Source organism: Stegodyphus dumicola, chromosome 10 (genome assembly GCF_044657685.1).
Source record: "Stegodyphus dumicola isolate Sdum_Otavi_A_Nest chromosome 10, ASM4465768v1".
NCBI classification, from domain to species: Eukaryota; Metazoa; Arthropoda; class Arachnida; order Araneae; family Eresidae; genus Stegodyphus; species Stegodyphus dumicola.
In genome coordinates, this window is record NC_140777.1 from 142,282,056 (window position 1) to 142,303,410 (window position 21,355).

General features: G+C 32.7%; 1 protein-coding gene across 3 annotated transcripts in view; it reads right to left on the reverse strand.

Moving 5' to 3' along the window:
* Positions 1 to 21,355, reverse strand: part of LOC118186860 (uncharacterized) — a 107,133-nt gene that overhangs the window by 38,185 nt on the left and 47,593 nt on the right. Inside the window, exon 1 of one of the 3 annotated variants that reach the window (XM_035357024.2) lies at positions 9,572 to 9,856. The exons of the other annotated variants lie outside the window; for them this stretch is intronic. Coding sequence (XP_035212915.2) covers positions 9,572 to 9,616 — 45 coding nt within the window. The 5' untranslated portion in view covers positions 9,617 to 9,856. Of the gene's footprint in view, positions 1 to 9,571; positions 9,857 to 21,355 lie in introns of those variants that run through there. 3 annotated transcript variants of the gene reach the window in all.

The following is a 21,355-nucleotide window of genomic DNA, read 5'->3' on the forward strand; positions in this document are numbered from 1 at the left end:
AAAAAAATTATTATTATTATTACTATTATTTGGTATTTGCATGTGATTCATCCCTTTGCTATTAAATTACATATACATATAATGCAAAAAAATAAATTTCCCTTAAAAATAAATTGCTTTATATATATATATACATAAAATAATTTATTTTTTTTTAACTGAATACCAGATTTGTAAATCTGTCTCGAATATTTTCGCGCCTTTGCTATTAAACTTAAGGAAAGCTCTTTTTTTCTTTTATTACTTCAATAATAATAATAAACATTTTATTAAATAGATTTTTATTGTAATAGAATTTTTTTTTTAGTCAAAAGTTTCATTTAGATAAAAAATCGGAGAATTTTTTGGATGAACTCTTCTTCCCTCACAACCTTGAGCTATTTTCCATAAAATTCTGCCCCGTATTTTTAGAAGCGTGACCAATTTGAAATGTATTTCTAAGACCGAAATTTATGGAAAAATATAGACAGCAACAACTTCGAATATCTTGCATATACATAAATTATTCTACTTAAAAAAGCATTGTTATGAAAAAACAACTATTAAAAATTTACTGTAAATACTTCAGGATTTTTTGTAAGATTTATCTTTCCTAATCTCTGGAACTGCTGAATACGCGTCGAGTGTGAAGCCAGTTACACCATGAACGCATGCGGAAATGAGGATGAAAATATCGTATATACTTTCCCTTTTAAAGGGCGATCGAGGATTAGGGTACTCAACCGTCAAATCCTGGTGGTGACGAATTTTCGTCCACCACTTTTTTTTTTTTTAGTTCGAAAGCCACTTGTGGTGTCTTTACAATTATTCGATGTCAAGAAACTGTTGAAATCCGTAATGTCTTCGCCGGGATTCGAACTCGGATCTCCCGAACACGCGTCCAGCGTGCTTCCAGTTACATAGCGAAGGCATGTAAAAAGTAGGATGAATACCTTATAGTCTTCTAAAACCAAACTTAATAAAGTCAAAGCTATTTCATAATGTGCTTTCTTTCCCCTAAATGTTTCAGAATTTTGATTGCTTAATAGAATACAGCAATTCACAATAGGCCTATGAAATCATTGAAGTATAAACAATTAATTAATTCTTATGCAAACTTTTAACTTGCCTTCCATTACAGACATTTTATGTCAATATTTTTTTTTTAATTATTGCTTTTATCTGTGATGAAGGAAAGATAAAAAACTTCCTCACAAAATTTGACTTAAAGCTTATTCAAGGATGGGAATGTTCTGACCTTGCTGAATGCGGTACAACAATTTCACCATTTTTTTATAAAGTTTTTCCTATTTCCCTGTATGGTTCGTCTGGAACACAATAAAAAACTTGCCTACAGGATAATCAAGGAATTTTCATACAGCTAATATCTTTATAATAGCTCTGGATCATCTGTTTATCTGATTCAAACCAGCTGAAAAGAGACTTATAAAATTTCGAAACAAATACCGTTATTTTACTAGTTGTTTAAAACAAGTAAATCCGTTATGAATTTTGATGACTGCAATACAATTTTTTTAAATTACCTGAACCCTTTCTTTATAATAAAAGAGTAGAATTTAAGTGAAAAAGTAAATATTTCAAAGTAAACAATGCACATTATGTTCCAGCATCATCAGAGTTGTTTTAAAATTTTGGTTTTGAATTTTTGAACAGATTTGGTTTTTAAGTATTGTAGCTTTTCCCATATTACCCACCAAAAGTATTCTAGCACTCTTTCAACAAAATACAAGAAGGAGAATTCTATTGCTGCTAAAATCGCTTTCACATTAATATGATCTGAAGGATAGGATTGTAATTTTAGCCATCGAAAAGAACTGATATATTTTGAAAGCCGTTCTTTGGTCTGCAAAATATCCGCTTTTGATAAGATAAAATTCTCAAGAATAACTCCCAGAAGATAAGATTCTCAGTACATATAACACAGGAAAACGTACTGACTGTTGCCACTGATACAGTTAACAATTTTTTTGCGATTTCAAATTTAAGTTTCTAAACTAAGCATCTTACTTTCAACGAAAATATTATTTCGCATAAGAAATAAATACTTGATAAATATTTAAATGAAGTTTTACTTGAGATGTACTTAAATTTAGATCAATCAAATTTTGTAGATAATTCATACACTTTTTTTTACATCACATTTAGGAACCATCCCGTTTACAGCCTCTTTTTCCCTATTCGGTAAACATATTTTATTTATTAATTATTATTACTAGTATTACTAGCCAGTTTAAGTTTTATTTGAAAATTAAGAGCATGAAAATACTGGCTCCCTTCCCTTTCGTCCAATACGAATAGAACAATCCCCCCTTTCAGAAAATTTTCCAGGATAATGTTCTTAAAGATAAAGCTGTAAAATGCTTCGAAAAACAAAAACTGAAATTTTCTTTTTTAGTATGCAGATTCGATTGTATCCTATGCATATAATCTAAAATCATATTGAACAAACTGGCTAAGTTTGAGGTTCATGGCTTTGAATATACAATAACCCCAATAAAAATTTTGAGAGATAAACGCATCTTTTAATCTCCTAGGTTCTCTATTCCGTTTTAGAGAATTTCTCCTGGTCTTCTTATATACGTGTAACATTTTGTATCTTTATATTTAACTGAAAGTTGTAAGGAATTTTAGCCATCCTCACTGCGTATCGTAATGCAGTAAGTAATAGCACGTCCGACTAGCAGTCAGAAGATCCAGAATTCGAACCCCGACAACGGTATAGACAATTTAAACAATTTCTCATAAGCTTTGCTTCCAAGACACCTAATTGACTCTACAAAGTAAAGCTTTTGAGAAATTAAGTAAAAGTATAAAATGGTTATTTTTAAGAAGCATTTCCTCTGGCGTCTTCAAACCCCAATTTTTCCCCGTTTCCATACTTAGTGGCTGCAAATCCTTAATCTCGTTCAACCATCTTTTATTCTTTTAAAATAGTGGCTACTTTCACCAAATCATACCAATATTCCCAAATGGCTTTAAAGAATTCTTTCCTTCTAAGAAAAATCTTTCTCCTGTTAAATCTTTACTTTATTTTCAAACACTGTATATGCTTTCGTGTTATTGTTTTTCGTGAATTAAGTGCACAGAAGGTACTATCTTTTATCGCTCATTTAAAAACATATGCTTTATAATCTCTAGTCTTTTGAAGGAAATCTTTCATAGTGCTTTAGAATGTTTTGAATTTCAATTCATTATTAAATTCTCCAACCGAAATATCGTTCATTTATCTAATTATTGCCTGTACATAAGTACATAAATGCTAAGGACGGGTAGGGTACGAATTAATAGGAACACCCAGGAAAAAGTATACTGCATTTCATAGCTTATATTGCAGATGGCGCAGTACACCCGCACAATCTGCTATAAAAGTCTGCCATTTAGTGGCCATAGAGGGAAGGAATGTATTTTCAGCAAGCGTCATAGACGTGAAATGTCAGACTGACAGACTTCCATAGAAGCATATTTACTGAAATGCGTTTAGATGAAATATTATTACGGAAAGAGCAAACTCAAAAGAGTGTGCAAGGAACATGAGCTCAGCATACACGAAAGACGATGAGGTGTTGACTCCCAATTACAAATGGGGAAGAAACACAAAGCCGATAAATAAGGACAAACGAATACTAAAGCGCATAGTGGTTAGAAAGTACAAACAATATCTATGACAAATAACATCCGAAATGCCCATTTATGCCCAGGATTCAGTTTTAAACCAAGCTCAAAAGGTACTTCATGCCGCGAGCTTTACGGCAGAATGGTACTGCGTAAACCTTTATGAGGTTGTCACATCTAAAGATCTATGAGGCTAGAAGAAATTTTTCCGAGAAACGAGCTTGTCTTCGCCAACCATTGGACGGTTCCTACCCGAAACCTATTTCGTTAAGAGCTGCGTCCCGCTTAGCTACACTGGACGTTTTGTAACTGAACTGAAAAATAATTCGTAAAAAGTGATGTCCTTCATAAGATTTCTCTGAAGAGCTTGCTTTCACATAAGTCAAACAATCAGATATTAAAAATATAATTCTGAAAAATGAGTCTTTCGACATTCTGCTTATAGATGTGATAACTATTTTATTGACATCATATAACGATGCCCGTAGTGCAGACTTTACCAAGGATGAGCCCTACAACGACGGCAACAAGTCATCTGATATTAAAAGAACAATGAAAGAGGCGTATACACCTGCCTTATGTTACGTGCAGTGAGGCAGGAAGAGGTTTTTGAAGAGGTATACCATGGTTCGGTCTTGATTGACTTGTTATTCTGCATGGAGAGATCACAGACACTCACTATCGGAGCATCCTTACCGGTTATGTCCATCTTCTTGCCCACACATTATTCCATTGAAAGCGGCCATAATTCTCCTATCCGTGTGGAAAGGACCTAACACTTAAGAGTGTTAGGGTTCACCGAATTCAAGCATGGTTTGAAGAACATGTCAATAAATTTGGACACTCGTATGGTCCCCCTCAGTCCCGTGTTTAGAACATCAATGAATACTTTTGGAGATATTTGGGGATCCAAAGTTTATGCTGAAATTTCACCTTCAGTTACACTTTTTACAGAGCAATGGCTTCATATTTCCTTAAGTGTTACGCTAGAACTCCATGCTTCTATCATACGTCGTCCAGAATGAGTACTGTATAATCAAAAAAGTGTTCCAGTCTCCTATTAACAAAGATTTTTCTTCATTTCACAGGTGTTCGTTTTATTTAGTATCGCACCTGTATATTTATTGAACGACTGCAAGGGATTAGCTGGCTTTTCTCTTAAAACCTTGACTACTGTGAGATTTTTAGCATCTTAACCTTTCAGGCAAGAAAGCAAAGATTAAAGAAGCCTTCAAAATTAAACACAATAGTTTCAGTTTACCTGCACTAAACTGTAGTTTTATAAATTTAAATGTACGCAACTTATTAAAACTTGTCTTCAGGGAGACAAAATGCAAACTGAAATACTACTTAAGTTATTAATTATAATTTTGATGCTTAAAAGGCGATCAGCCAGAAAATTTTGTATTCATGTATTTACGTTAAGAAGAGGTAATCTAACATCTAGTGGATAATCAACCAGATGAATACCATATAAATCTATTTAAGATAAAGAATAGAAAGTCGGTTGCTCTAGAATAATCAACTAGGCAAATTCCATCCTAACCTGTCAATGGTAACCAACAAAAAGTTTACATTTAAAAGTTAATCAGTCAGATTAATTCCCTACAAAGTAACATACGTAACAAACAATAACTGTACAAGAAATTATTGCATATCAACCCGCATGTGATCTTATGACGCAGGTAGTTAGAACATCCATTTGGCAACTGGAAAATAGTAGTTTGAATTCTGGCTAGGAAAAAGAGGAATTTTTAAATCCACCTCTTCCAGAATCTAAAAAGTCGCAACAAAATGGGCTCGAAATAAGATATTATAGTCATTGCCACTCGGATTTTGTCGGCTGAGTCTTGTGCCTATTCTCAATCGGTTTTTAAGTTTAGGAAAGAATGTAAGGAATTCTAACACCTCACTGTACATACTTCCGTGGTGTAAATCGTAAACGCATTAAGCTGCAGATGAAAAACGCATGGTTCGAGACTCAGGGATAGTAAAATTGATTCTCTTTCTCCGAGGGAGGAGATCATCGGTAGTCTCTACAACGTAATTCCTGGGGAATAAGAGAACTAGAGAAATATCTGTACAGTTGTTATAATAAGAAGTCGTAACGCGATAAATAAAGAAATACATCTAATTTGGCTTTATAACAAAACTATTTGGATGTAACCAAACTATTTATCGGACGCCATCTAGTGGCGACAAGAGCAACTTATAATAGTCAACCTCCAGCTGCGATGAGGATAGATTCTCCAATATTAGTCTCCGTGACTACAAAGTTAATGCTAAATGTTAGGTTCTCCATTTTGGTGCATGTTCTGTTTTGACATATATTTTCATTGCAAGTGTTGCTGTGCTCTGTTAATAAATACTTCTAGAACTAACCGTTTATAGGAAAGCAGTTACAGCTTTATTTTATTATTAGAGGAGTTACAGTAACAAGAACTAGCGTAATATTCCTAAACTTTCAGAACTAGTTTCGAGGTTAGAACCTTTTTCTTCAGCTGTTGAAGTGCGAATGTTTTAACTCAAGTTTACTTCAACTAATTTCTCTTTTTCTCTAATTGTACACATATATATGTTCTTAATTTGTGTCAGCTTTTGTAATTTGTAGAGACATTAGGTTAATTAAAAAAGCCGGAGAGATGAAAAATTAGCAATCGCCTTCGCCGGAAATCGAACCACGGACCTCTGGAATACCGGCCCAGGGTGCAGAAACATTACACCACGAAGGCACGCTAGGAAGGAGGGAGAAACCTTGTAAATTAATGGTGGCAAACAATTTTCGTGCAGTAAAGCTTCATAGAATTTGCAGAAACCTTGTTGTATTAACAGCATTAATTTGATATGCGCAGTAGAAAATAGGTTTTCGGCGCAACATGAAAGCAGTGAAAAGAACCTCTTAAATGACAGTGAAACCTCCCTAGCAATTACTTCTCTGATACTTTCTCTGAGATGGCCATATGTGATAATGATCAGTACTTTGAAGAACCAAGATACAGATCGACAATGAGCAGGGCCTCTCTATAACGATCACCTTCGCAGAAGAATAAAATTATCTGGATAATTGGTTTGTAGAGGGATCGTTATAATTATTAATTAAATACAAGAACTCGGTTAATGAACCATATAATTATAATAATATACATACCAGATAATATATAACCAAATAATTATAATAATATAGATAATTATCTTTGCTGCATAAATAGTTGCTTTTATTGGGGGAAGGGAAGATGGGGAATTTAAGCTTTCCTAACTGATAGCAGAACTGATTTATACTAAAGAACGAATCATATACTACTACAAATTTCATTTTTCCTTTCAGGTAAAGGGTAGAAAACAGATTATTATAATGCGGAAGTATTATGAAATAGTTTGACTGAGAAGTTAAACATTTAATAAATAGTTGAAAAACAATCGAGAGAAGATACAAATTTATCACAAGCTTCACACAAGCTTAAATTTATCACAAGCTTCACGGAATTTGCAGAAACCTTGTTGTATTAACAGCATTAATTTATTGCGATAAATTAGTTCTTACTGTAAAGTTAGAGAGAAAAACGCATCGAACGTAAAATTTATGCTGTGAAACAAAATCGGGTTAAAGTTCTTATTTAAATCCCATTTCTTATTTAAAATTCGGGATGGATACTGTAAATGCCTTAAAAGTGAACATTGTCATGCAAAGAACGGAAATCTATTTAAAGAGTATAAAAATGTACAGCTACTGAGTTTTTCTTTACGATAGCCAAAAAGAAGATGGAAAAAAGTACAACATTAACAATTTATTGCAAATTAAAAGTAAAAAAAAAAAGTATAAGTGCAATTTAAATCTGAAAAAAGGCTTAAATATAATGCAGTATTAAAACCCTAACACTTCAATGAACCAAAAACTCCAGAATTTAAAGTAAATGCCATGATTTATTCATCAGATTTTATTTTTCTTATTTTTTTATTATACTTGGTAATGTAAACTTCCCTTTTTTCAGAACGCGTTCAAGAAAATAATCTGAGCTGTAGTGAATACAATGGAGAAAGAACACAATAGTTAGAGATAAGATCTGTTAATAGCATTTCCCTTCTTTTAAACAAAGACGACGGTCATGAATTTTAATGGAAGGTGAAGGTCAAGACCATTTAAAGCTGCTCTTCTCATTTTAACTTCACTAAACACGTTTAAAAGAAAACTTAAATGAAAAATATGAATCGAGAAACTTTCGACTAGCAATTCCCTTGGTACAGCAAATTAAAATTTTGTATCGCCGTTGAAACAAATGTAAAAACAAAGTTTAAAAATTTCATCAAGATATATTTACCTTTTTAATCTGCTCGTATGTGAATAAATTTGCCGATCACAGTATAAATTTTATCTATCGTAAGTAAGATACGGTAAGTGGAACACAATTGCCCTTGATTGGAGGCACCTGCTAAACTGATATCTTTAATGACAATTAACGTGAAAATATCATAAAGATAAATCAGCTCATTAATTAATGAATATCTAATTTTGAATACTAAATATAGTTTTCAAATAATAACTTATTATTATTATTAATATTATTAGCCCAAATGAAGCAATTTGTCCGAAAGGGCAATTAATTTTGTTTTTGCGTCTACTATAACTGCGTTTCACTTTTCAAATTGTTGTCGCCAAACATTATTAGAGTCCTGAATAATATTTAAAGACATTAAATAATGAAGAATTTGCATGAATGTATGCATGTTTCTCGCATTGTGAAAAAACAACGGTACCTGGAGACATCAAAATTTGAATAATGTAGTCCTCCACTTGAATATGGGCATCTGGAAGCCCAAATTTGGAATTTGTTTAATTACCTGTTTTCATATTTTTAAAAATTTTAACGAATTTTTTATTACCAAACTCAATGATTTCAAAGCGAGCAATGGCAACACTGTACGAAAAAAAGACATTTTTATCTCCAGACGTGCAAGACTGTATATCGGAAATTCTAAAGATAGGCTGCTTTTAAATATTTTATGATTCTGTTGCTGAATCGAATGCTATGTGGCGTAAGCACCAAGAATTTGAAACTTAATAAATAAAGTAAACACACAAAACGCTAATAATGAAAAGAGGAGAAAAAAAAAAAAGGTTTGTAAAGCCATGTTAATAAGAAATGAGTTTAAATGCGTTTTGATAGAAATGATTGTGTAAAATATTGTATGTTACATCTGATTAAATTAATTTTTAATTAACTTTTGCTGAATATATTAACCGAACAAGAATTTTCAGAATTAAAAGTTTAAACTAGAGAACAAGTATAAATTTATAAGGATAAAAGAAATTCGTCATAAAGTTTGCAGTATGATTTCATTAGCAATCAGTAATCTTTAATCTTTCATGTTTTGAACAGGGAGTGTTTTATATTTCAGTAGTTTGGTATGGTTGTAGAATACTAGAATGTTGTGACGTGAAAATAAAGATAATATACTGTAAAAAACAACTATTGCTGTGTGCTAGATTTATTATTCTGTGTTAATGAAGAGGACGAAAATCAACAAAGCTTTTTCGAAGATAAGTGACATAACTTACGCAGATTAATATGGAAATAAAATTAACTTTGAACAATATAATTTATAAGTTTCAGTCGTTGCATAACACTAGAATGTTGTGCCGTGAAAAGAAAGTTGATATAGAATGAAAAACAATTGTTGCTTTGTGCTATATTTATTATTCTGTGTTAATTAAGCGTATGAAAAGCAAGAAAAGGTTTTTCAAAGGGAAATGATATAATTTACTCAGATTAATATCAAAATCAAATTAACTTTAATTTAATTATGAATGTAATAATGTATTCAAATTTTGTGCCATGTGACATCGACAATGAAAAATATAAAAAAAATTCCAAATAGTCTTATTAAATTATAGATACCATCCTTTCCTTCTAAAAGGTACAGAATAAAAAAATGTAATAAAATTTGCTATTATCTTACGTACCTGTCTGGTATTCCAAAACCACGTGTTATCCGCCGCTTGCCGCATATCGAATTCCAAAATTAAATGCACATCCGACCATACAGAGTGTGCACAATATGCACAATGACAAACTACACCACAATAATAAAAACAACGACACCAAAAAAACCAAACTGCACCGATCAAAATATCTCGTTGGCTAACTCATAGTGAGTCTCGGGTCTCTTCATGTCTAACAGCTTTCTACAGGAGAAACGCTTTGAAAATGGGAACAGTCAACTCCACTGCCACTGACCTCTCTGGAAACGAAGTCCTACTTTTTGATCCGCGCAGAAAGGCGGAAAAGTTCCCTTTTAAATAACAAAAAATGATGTTAACGAAAAAGAAAGCAGAAAGAAAGCGGGAGCGTGTGCGAGCAATAGCTTGACGACAGAATGGTTCGAACCGGGGTTATGGTTTGGGGATTTCCCACTTTCACACTTAAGTTACGGAAGAAGAGAGAGGAAAGTTTTTCGAAAGTGTATTATGTATTCGGGGCAAAGATCCGTTTCGGCGCTCGTAAGGGGCCCACATGTGGGATCTGGAGGAATTTCTGCACGCATGAGAAGCTTGCAAGGTGATATCATATACATACGAAATTTTACAGAGACACCTTAAGTTCCGGTTCATCTGAATGCGCGATGCCTCAAATCTATTTTTTAATGCTCGCTCCACTTTTCATTAATTTATCTAAACATTAACAGTTTTTAGGTATTATTGCTCTTAAATTTCATACTATACCAGAGCATTTTCACTATCCATGTTTGAGTTCAGTAATACATATGAAAGGACATCATGAATAATAATGAGCTTGTCAGAAGGAAGCATCATCTTAATTTTAATCGAAAAGTACCCAAAAGATGGAATGTAAAAAATCTTGTATTCGTTTCCTCGTAGAATTAAACGAATCTTCTACGAGGAATCTCCTCCCATTCTCAGGAGGTTCAATAGCATTCAAATGGCTCATTCCTCATTACAATCATAAAGGATCATACCTTGTTATAGGATTCGAATTCAACCTCAGTAGCACGACAGCCAGCCTTTACTATCCATTGCACCGGGATTGCATATTAAGTCCTATTACCTGAAAATAAAATTATTGCTTTCTTAAGGAAATTCTCGGATTCCTCCGTGCATTTTCTTGAAATGTAAGTAGTGAACGTATCCATCTAGCAACTAGACACGTCTGCGATTCGAATCTCGACGACGTTGCAACACATAAATCAAATCTCCCTAAGAAATAAACAGACTTAAAGGTTAAATCTGAGCTAAAATGTAGAGAACATTATTTCCCCATTACTTGGATCTGATCGATTAGGTTTCCTATCTTCGTCTTTTAAGTCGTCTTTTAAGGTAGAAGGTCTTTTAAGGAATTGCGAAATCCCCCGTATTGTCCAACTCTTATACTATAAAATATTTACTCGTCCAAGCAGAGCAAATGCGAGATTTGTCATTTGAATCTTGGAGACAGTGCAATACATTCTTCATCTTTCCTGGCTATGAAAAACTTCAAGTATTGCTTCAATTTGACTTGAAAAACTGGCTTAAAATTTAATGTAGTTTTCAATAAATTTTCAAGAAGCTCTACCCATTTACTATCTCGTATTTTATTATCATGTCTGAAACCTAATATTAAATCATCAGTTGAATTTCATATGCTGTTCTTTGAACTGTATGCTGGTAACCTATATTACGTTTTAATATATATAAATCACGTTATTCTGTTTTCGTTTTGTAATCCTCATGCAACTAATATAAAATAGTGTATAAGATTTTTTGTAGAGTAGTGAATATTAGCATATTACAATGAAACATCTCTAAGACGACCATTCAGGTTTTTAGATGACTCTATTCTTGTGTGGCTTAGGTCGCTTTAGAGAGGTGACGTTCAGACTGATGTTTAATTGCATTGTAACAAGCTCTTGCCACTATTAGGAGAGGTAACATTATGAGAAGATGGTTATAACCATTTTTCGGATTCTACAATAATTTTGCATTTTACAAATATCGCAATATTTTATAATAGTATAAAAATATAATGTAAATGTTGTATATGTAGAGCTACATAGTATGTTATGAGCATAAATAATTTATGAATAATACTGATATTTATCTCTCCACTCTACAGAAGTTACATTTGATAAATAATATGGGACAGCACATCTGGAAAGGACAGATTACGCTTATCAGTTCATTTGGAGAAATGATAGCAACAGACAAGTGTGAGGTTTAAAATACCTGCAACTATATTCACTTATCGAAATGAGGGCCATTGTCTAAAGAACATGCTGCAAAACGAAACTATGATAAATAAAATATCAGCATTGATATTCTAATTAGAATATTAATCTTTATCACAGCAAGAAAACAATGCTAGGCGAGACAATAAATGTTAAATGTACTTTCATTTAATAGAGACTTGTTATGACGACTAATTCTTGCTCTATTTTGTTTGAAGTTGTAATCTGCTTCTATTTTTTTAAAAAGAACGCATGAAAAACAATACGTATCTTACTCATGTAAAGCTACTTTTGCCACATTTTTTTAACCTAGCTCCAAAGCACGATTAAGCAAGTCTAAAATCCTAGACACAGCGTTTTTAAGGGATCCCACACCTTTCTTTCCTTGTTTATAAGTTTAGGTTATCTGAATTGTGGCAAAGCACACGAGAGATATCTGCCTGTGGGGAGGAATATCTTCGTAGAGAATGCTTTAAAGGACATTTGATCATATTCACTTACATGGACCCATCAGCGGCCGAACGGTGAAATCACTGAAAACTGGTGGTTCTACCTCTGCTCTAATCCAAGTGAACGCTCGAATTCATAGGAGATTTAGTGATTTTCCGCAGACGTAACGTGAATGGAGCCAGTAGCCTTTAAAAAGTCTTTCACGAAGACATCCCTCTCCATAGGGGAGATAGTCCTCAAGTTGCTTTGCTTTAATCAATTAATTAATCTAATCATGCTAAACATGGGAAAAAACAACGAAAATTCTCATACAGATAGCCCGTTTGGCTGGATTTTAACTCGAGGCTAACTACCAGTATTAGCCGATCTTATCGTTCAGCTGTCGGTATTTTCCTTGTTTCATGAGGGAGATACAGCCTTATGAAGAGCTACAGACTGGTTTGCAAACCGTAAAATTTTGCGCTTTTGAACATAGCATAATCAGGCTCTCCTAGATCATAAAACGTTCACTAAAATTTACGAGTTTACTTTTATAACAGAGCCTGATTTTTATCAGTTGAGATATCCGAACAGCACTTGAGTTTTTGTAGTTTTACCCAGAGGAAAGCAATTTAATGGAGTAAAGGTTTCTTTGCATAGTTTTTCTTTTAACAAATTTTATGATCAAAATATTACTTGAAAAAATATATCATAGATTTATTTTCTTCGCGTAATCAGTCTAATTGTTTTGCTCTCGCAAACTTATTTCATTTTCAAATCATGTGTTTAATACTGCTACATACTTTCACCGAATTAGCTGTTCATGAAATCTAGTTTTCGTAAACTATTGTATTAAATTTTTGGTTCCAGCTCGAACGCGAAAATACCAAGTAAAATATGAGTTATAATATTGTGTTTGAAGTGAACATAAAAAGTCTCCTTATGTGTATTAAATAGAATAAATATAGATAATAAAAATATGAGGTAAAATAAAGTTATTTTTAAGTTTTCCTCTGGCAAAATGTGTGAGACCTCTGAGCGCTGGTAGTTTGTCCCTTGAAACGGCTGACTGCATGCGTTTTTGTGATTATAACCTGAATGGGAACCAGTTTGCTTAGAATGTATTCTACCAAGGCATCTCTTTTAATCCCTTCTAAGTACGTGAAAGTAAGTAAAATGTACGTGCTTTGTCATTAACTAATGAGCCATTTAATGAAACCATGTAAATACAAATGATGTTGATGAAGCAAAGACTTAGTCTTCGGTTGAGTAAATTAAGAAAAAATCATAAAATATACTAAATAAGAAAAGTGTGCGTTTTTTACCCATCAGACAAACAAAAAATGGTGACACCTTTCTACAATCATTACTTGAAAACCAATCTATCGTGAGTTCTTACCAAAAGACTACTTAAATCATGGCAGAGAGAAAGTAAAAAGGAATTCTTGTTGTTAACTATTCCAAATGTCATGAAACAACGATGAATAATCAACTTATTAATTCAGATTTATGTATTTGTTATAAAAAATTCATTTAGATGAACGAGTTTGTAATTTTAACGAAAAAAATACACATCAAGTGTTTCTTTCTATTCGTTAGTTCATTATGCCACTGTTTAATTAACACAAAAAATATTTTATTACATCACTGTGTATGACTGATAACACCCTGAAAATCGTTAAATCGTTGTCCTCGTATCTGTTTATTTAATACCAGCACTCTCCCCGCTGCCCAATATGTTGTTAGGAACTTGAAAAATGTACGTAGTTTATGTGTTATAGAATGAGTGGACGCCCCCATTGGCCAGTGGTGAATGATCGAATTACCTGGTTCGACCTGGGTTCGATCCCAGGTGAATGGGCGGGTTGCTTAGTTTATTTCCTTCTTGTGTACCAGGAATACCAGCAAGTTTTCCTTGGAAAATTCTCCCCAAAGGCAACTTTTCCCTTAGCCAGATAGCTCTTGCGCGCTTTGTACGTATTCAAATAACCTGCGCGAACCGAGGAAGAACCGGGACATGATGACATGAAACAATACAAATACTGTAACCGCTACATTTTTGCTGGACTGTGACTTATGTACCGAAGGGTCTGGTTTCGAATCCCGGAAAAGTATGAATAATGTACGCATGGATAGTAAATGTACACTGTCTGTGCGGCATGGGAGCACTCTAAATATGCAGCGAGCCGAAAGTCCTTTCGAGAGGTTGGGAGACCTCGGACCCGTCCCCCCTATGTCATTAGTCACGACCCGTCCCCCGCGAGATTAGTCACGACAACAACAAGATATTCACAAGATCCTAACTGTACTTGATTGAACTACACATGCACGATTCCAACCTTATGCTCCATAGCTTATGTCATGCTTTGAAATAAAGGAGTGGTTTCATGGATGTGTCATTCTTTGAGACTTTGCATGAAACCCATATAATGGAAGAAAATCATTTTTTCACTGCTGCATCATCTCTCGAGAATTAGGCTCGCTGCCATAGAAGCTGAACGAAAAATAAGTAAAGTGCAGTATAAATAAATAATCTAACGCGCAATGCATTTCATTATTACTGTAATATTTACATATGTTACATGAATTATTACGTTATATAACCATGGTGTTACGTATTATCCTGGAGCTTCTACTCGCAGGTACTTTAGCTGCATTATGCTTCCAAAGAACAAGCGATTACAAAATTTCTATAAAAATGGAGGATTATGAACTTTCTAGATTATGTCAATGACCTTTACAACGTAACATTTGTAGAAAATTTGGGTGTGCACATTTCCCACGCGATAAAAAATTTTTAAATCAAAAGAAAACAAGCAGTATTTTAATGGAAGATTATATTTAAAATTCTTGCTAGGATGACCAAATTACGGTTATTTCAACAAAACACAGCGAGCAGATAGAGGAAGAGGAAAAAATAAATAAAAGTACGTGAGTTGAATTTCAAAGAAATTCATTTCATATATGGCCGTAGCTAAAGAAAGTAATTCTTAGCCTTTTCTAAAGCTTTTTCAATTTCTCTTTGAGTCCTTTTATTTTTGACAGCAGTAATAATGGCTGCTTTAGAGAGCTGTCTAAATCAGCTGCAGAAGATAGCAGGTGTTTTACGTTGTTAAAAAAACCGCAAGTTTAACGACCTCTAAGACTAGTTCAGTTGCGAGTTTTGAGTTGAAAATGTCGTTTGGAATCTCACTGAGAGTAATCGTAATTTCTACTACATTTCAAAGAAGATTTTTAATTCTTATCCAGTAAAATTCCCTTTGATTCATCACTTATGAAAATCAGAGTATTGAATTACGCTTAGTTGTTGAAAAATGAGCTTGATTATTTATGAAGGCGTCTATATTTAGGAGAAAGATTAGCAACAAAAACAAAATCAAAACTTTTTTTAGCCCAAAGGGGCAATTTGCCCAGAAGGGCTATTAATTTCGTTTTGGCATTTGAGTCATCCACTATAAAACGGCGTTTCATTATCAAATTGTTCCCACCAAATATTAGAGCCCTGCATTATATTTTAAAAAATTAAATAATGAAGAATCTTCATGAATGTGTGAATGTTTCTCGCGTTGCGTAAAAATAACGGTACCTAAAGACATCAAAATTTGAATAATAGCATAGTCCTTCACTCGAATATGGGCATCTGGAAGCCCAAATTTTGAATTTAGAACTTGTTGTATTATCTATTTCATATTTTGTAAAACTTTAAAGAATTTTTGATTAACAATCTCAGGGATTTCAAAGCGAGCAACGGCATCACTGTGCGAAAAAAAATTTCTTCTCATCTCCAGCGCAAGAGATTGTGTATTGGAAATTCTAAAGATATGCTCTTTTTAAATTATTTTGTGACATTACTGTTGAATTGAATTTTATGGTTTAAGTGCTAAGAATATCATGTTTAATAAATGAAGGTAGCACACACAACGTTAAAGAAACGCCCCTTTGGGCGTAGTATAAAATCTGAAAGCTTTCAGTTTTTTGTTTGTTTGTTGTTGTTGCCTGCGTTAATAAAACGCAGACTTCAGAAGAAATTAATACTGGTGTTACTACATTTCGAGAAACTCGTAAACAGCCATGGAAAGATTCGCACACAGTTCATGAGTCTTCAGCGTTTGCTTTTTGAAGAAATATATATGATTACTTAAATATTGACATTATTTAATATACTAAACGAGAACTTAATATTTCACATTCGAAACTTATCTAGCTCATTTTTAATGGAAATTGTATTAGTTTCCCGCTTTCTTTTTAGTTTATTATGGCTGTACATGTTTAGAGAAAGGGGCTTTGTAAATTCCTTTTCTTGTGGAACAAGCTTGAAGAATCTTCTTTGAGTAGCGGCAACGTGGTGTATTTAATTATGGCAAAGCACACTAGGGCTATCTGCCTAAGGGGAGGGATGCCTTTCGTGGAGGACTTTCTAAGGGAAACTGGCTCGTATACACGTTACACATGGGGAAAACCACGAAAACGCCCATGCAGCCAGCCCGTTCGCGGGATTCGAACCTCGGACCGAACTACCAGTGTTCAGCGATTTTACCGCTCGGCCGCTGGTGGGCTCCAAGAGTAGCGGAAGCGAAACTCAAATTTTAAAGATCTAATTTGTCCCATGTTATTTCTGTACTTACAAAAGTTGCAAGAATATTATCATTACACTAACCCTTCCGGACTCGAAGGTGCTTATATATGGTTAACATATGACATCTGGAAAATGTTCTATTTTTAACTGAAACACTTTCATTTCTGTGGACAGCTGTTCTAGAGTGTTCAGACTTTTGCAAGTTAAGATTTTCTACTGATTAGCTATGTAACTACGTAAGAATTATCTTTTTTTCATTTATAATACTCCGAGCTACATTACAATTTTCAGTTACGCAAATAATATATTAAATTCTCATGTGTTTTAAGAATGTTTAAATCTGTAACTATATCTTCTATTTATTGAAGAAAGCTTAGACAATGCATGTTTTTAGTTTTCTTGCTGTAAGTATGTGTCAAATAATATATATGTTACTCGCGATATTCGCTCTTCAGATAAAGAAATTTGATGAGGATAAAGCGCACATTTTTCGGTATATTGCATTAAATATTTATTTCGATTTATGATAGGAAAGTTTAGACTTAACATTTTGTAACACATTGAAACGAAGCGAAATCCAAGATTTCAAAACAAATTTTTAAAATCAAGCAAACAAAAATTTAAAAAATTACCTTGATTTATAAGTGAAAATTTTTACATTGAAAATATTCCCGTCTATATGACTTTAAATTAAAAGTAAATGAAGATTCGGAAATGCTATAATTGTGTTATATGCAATATCTCGTTTATATCGGTGTTTATTATTCCATATTTGAATTGCAATACAAACATACTTACAAATTCTATCCTCAAAATGGATCAACTTAGCCGACAGTATTGGAGCCAGCAAAATTCGAATTTCTGGATATATCTAAGCACTTATTTTTTTTAATTTACAGATTTTTTCTTGGTATATTGATGAAATTCTACATTTACTGAGAAAATAATTAAAAAATGATATTTTTAGAAAATAGGTTTAAAAATCATTTTAAAATTATTAAGTAGCTTACAATATAATACTCTTAGAGTATGACACATGAACAGCTATGCTCATGTTCTATGAAAACACTTTTATTAGAAGCCTTTGATGTAGAACTTTGGAATTCGAAAAAGATTTCTGGTAAATTATTATAGTGAAGTTATTGAATATTTCATTCTATTGCTATGAAAATTACAAGTGATGTGGCAACAAGTTGACAGTGATATGGTGAAGAAAATTTCGAATAAATCGTAATTAGTATTCCTCTTACTCAAGTATTTTCAGGAACGTATATTAATAAAAATTAAGAAACTGGTTTTTGCTAAATAGAATTTCAGAAACTAAATATTTAGTGTATGGCATTAATTTGATGGTATTTCAAGTGTTTTGACAGAGTTCCTCCATCTGTTTCTGAAAACTATTTCTCTCTACGATTTATTTACACAGATTTCCCTAAAAGCAGAAAATTATGACTAAAAAGTTTTGGTAGTAGTAAATACGTAGGATTATTATTATTTTAATTAACCAACTACTTATAATTTCAGTTTTACTATTACGTCTCCTTTCCGTTTCCTCACCAGAATGCAAATAAGTTTGAGAGTACTGAAGTCGAGGGTTTTAGATTGTAAGACAGAGCGTGTTTCTGACTCTTGAGGCCACGTTACTTGGTTTCATCAACTCCAAAAAGATTGTAATTCTTCGGCTTTACGTTATTGATGCCGATATTTAATTTTTACGCCAGTGAAAAGTTTTGAGAAAACTTAGGATTTAAAATCAATTGTGTATGTAGTATTTGATTAGTAAACTTAGTTTTAAATTTGAATTGGACTGTTAATTTAAGTTTCATCAAAACAAGTAGTGATTGGTTTGTTACGCACGAGAAGCGTTTATCTTAATAAGTTCTGACATAGTAAAAAGGTTATTTTGAACCTTTCTAAGACTCTGTTGTTACTTCAAACCAAGCAATAGTTCGCTCCAAGTCTATTGGGAGTTTGGTACTGGTTTATGCTACCAAAGAAAGCCAAACTCTAAGTAAAATCTTTGATGTATAATGAATAATTTTTTGTTACATTTTTACTCATTGATTATTTAAATTAGTGAAGTGATTATTTAAATTATTTTTAATATAAGTATTTTTAGCCCAAAGGAGCGGTAGCACAGTAGGGCTATTAATCTCAAAACGGCATTTTGTAGCGTTTTAATATAAACGACGAATCACTTTTTAAACTGTTGTCACCAAATATTATCGCCCTGTTTTATATTTAAAGAAATTAAGCAATGAAATTATGTATGTTTCTCCCATTGTGAAAAAACGACGGTACATAGAGCCATTACATTTTGAATAACGTAATCCTCCACATTAACATGAGCACGTGGAAGTCTGAATTTGTTTTGTTATCTATTTCATATTTTGTAAAACTTTAAAGAACTTTTGATTCGATTTCAAAGCGAGCAATGGCAACACTGTACGGAAACAAACATTTTTATCCCCAACGCGCAAAACTGTCTATCGGAAATTCTAAAGATATATTGTTTCTAAATATTTTGTTAATTACTGTTGAATTGAATTTTATGTGGTTTAATTGCGAATAACATGATATTTAATAAATAAAGGCAACGCACGAACAGTTAAAAAACGCCCCTTTGGGTGTAATATAAAATCTGAAAGCTTTCAATTTTCTTTAAATTTTTTAATTATATTTCCAATTTTTCCCTTGCTTATGTTTTTCACTCATTTGTGAATTTTTGAATAATATAAAATTGCGCTACTTTATGAACAATGACACAGGAAAAATTGTTTGTGTTCAATAAGTGTTCAAAACTATACTTTACAAATCTCGAAACATAAATTCCAATAAGTGCTATATTAGACATTAAAATGAAATAAGAGATCATTGATGTGACACCCTTTAATGAGTTTATATAGAGTATTTTGTTTTCGTTATTGTACCATGTTTAAAGGTGTCTGAATTTTTCTTTAAATATGAAGAAAACACTGCCATGTCACTTGTATTTATCTTTCGCTCAGGATCAATCCGTAAAATATGCGTAACCTTCACCTAGAAAATAGCTACCTTGTAACATACGAAACGCATTTAATTAATTAAGCGTAATTAAACACTTTTCTGGTCCACGTCACTGGTCACAATTTCATCTGTTTACTTGCAGTTAACTATTACTTTTTATGCAGCATTAATAATTTCTAATGAACAAAAATAACGTTTTTCTTTCAAATTTAAGTGTTCAATTTATTAATATCAGTTTTGAAAATTGTACAATAATAAAATATTTATGCTGCTATTAAATACAAGACTATACAGGTAACTCTCCTGGATGGCAAATGAGTGTGACACTCTTGTTATTAACATCTATAAAAGTGTAAGAGTAGTACAAAATTTTAATTTTAGAAACTTGTATTACTTACGATTGAGAAGTCGCAAACATTACTATTAACTAGGGACAGTCGGAATTAAAGTATTAATTAGAAAAATAGGAATAAAATTATAATTGAGAAGAATCGAAATATTTAACAATCAAAAAGAAAGAAGCAAAAGGAATCCAGAAAATGTTTTTAAACAAGTTTTTCCTTTGTTGACCAAAATTCCTCAGTCGTTCTATTACATTCAAACTACCTAAATAATACTTTTTATTTGGTTACTGGCAGAAGATTCCCATTTTCCGCAACATAGTAAAATCTGGAATTAAAATGCATGACACAATATCGTGGAAGATCGTCTATTTGTAGCGGCAAAGGAAGATGCTTGTTAAAAATATATTTGCTCTTCAATATTTATGGGAATAAAAATAATAAAAATGTTTATTCTTAACAATAATTAATTCAGCTTATTAAAATAAGGATGATCATTAGAGGAGTTAAATCGACAAGACATCAGCGTAATATTCATGAATTTGAAGGACTAATTTCGAAGTACTAAATAAAGAATCTTCTTTTTCAGCTGCAAATGTGCTTTAGCCACTTACAGCATCATATTAATATTTAAACATTAGTATTGTAAGGATTATGTTAATTTTATTAACAGTTAAATTTTAAGTTAAAGTTCCTTTCCCGTCAAATTCTTAACTTACTACTTCCGGCCAGAACGTAGTTTTGGAATCTTTCTGAATATTTAATGAGGAGGAGCGGTATTTAAACCACGAAGTTACTTACTGAGTCAGAGCGAATCAGAGTTTCTGATTTACGCGCGTCTGCCTTTTTGGCCACTCTCTCTCTCAAAGCTGTTATTACGCTCGGCCGTACTCAGGCCCTTGCTAAGCTTCGTAGTCAAATAAGTTAAGGGACCAACTCGATTTGAACTTTGATAGCTTCGGCTATATTTCTTTAGTTAATCTTAGTTTAATTCTTAGTCTTTTAAGTTCAAGCCCAAGTGCGGGCTTTGTTTGTACACTCCCAGGCGGAATTTTGTTAAATCTTATTTGAATAATAAAAGGTTAGTTACCCTTATATCTTGCTGTTTCTTGTCACCGAACTTAAGCGATTATTCCCTTATCATTTCTTAAATTCTTCACTTCCAATATTAACT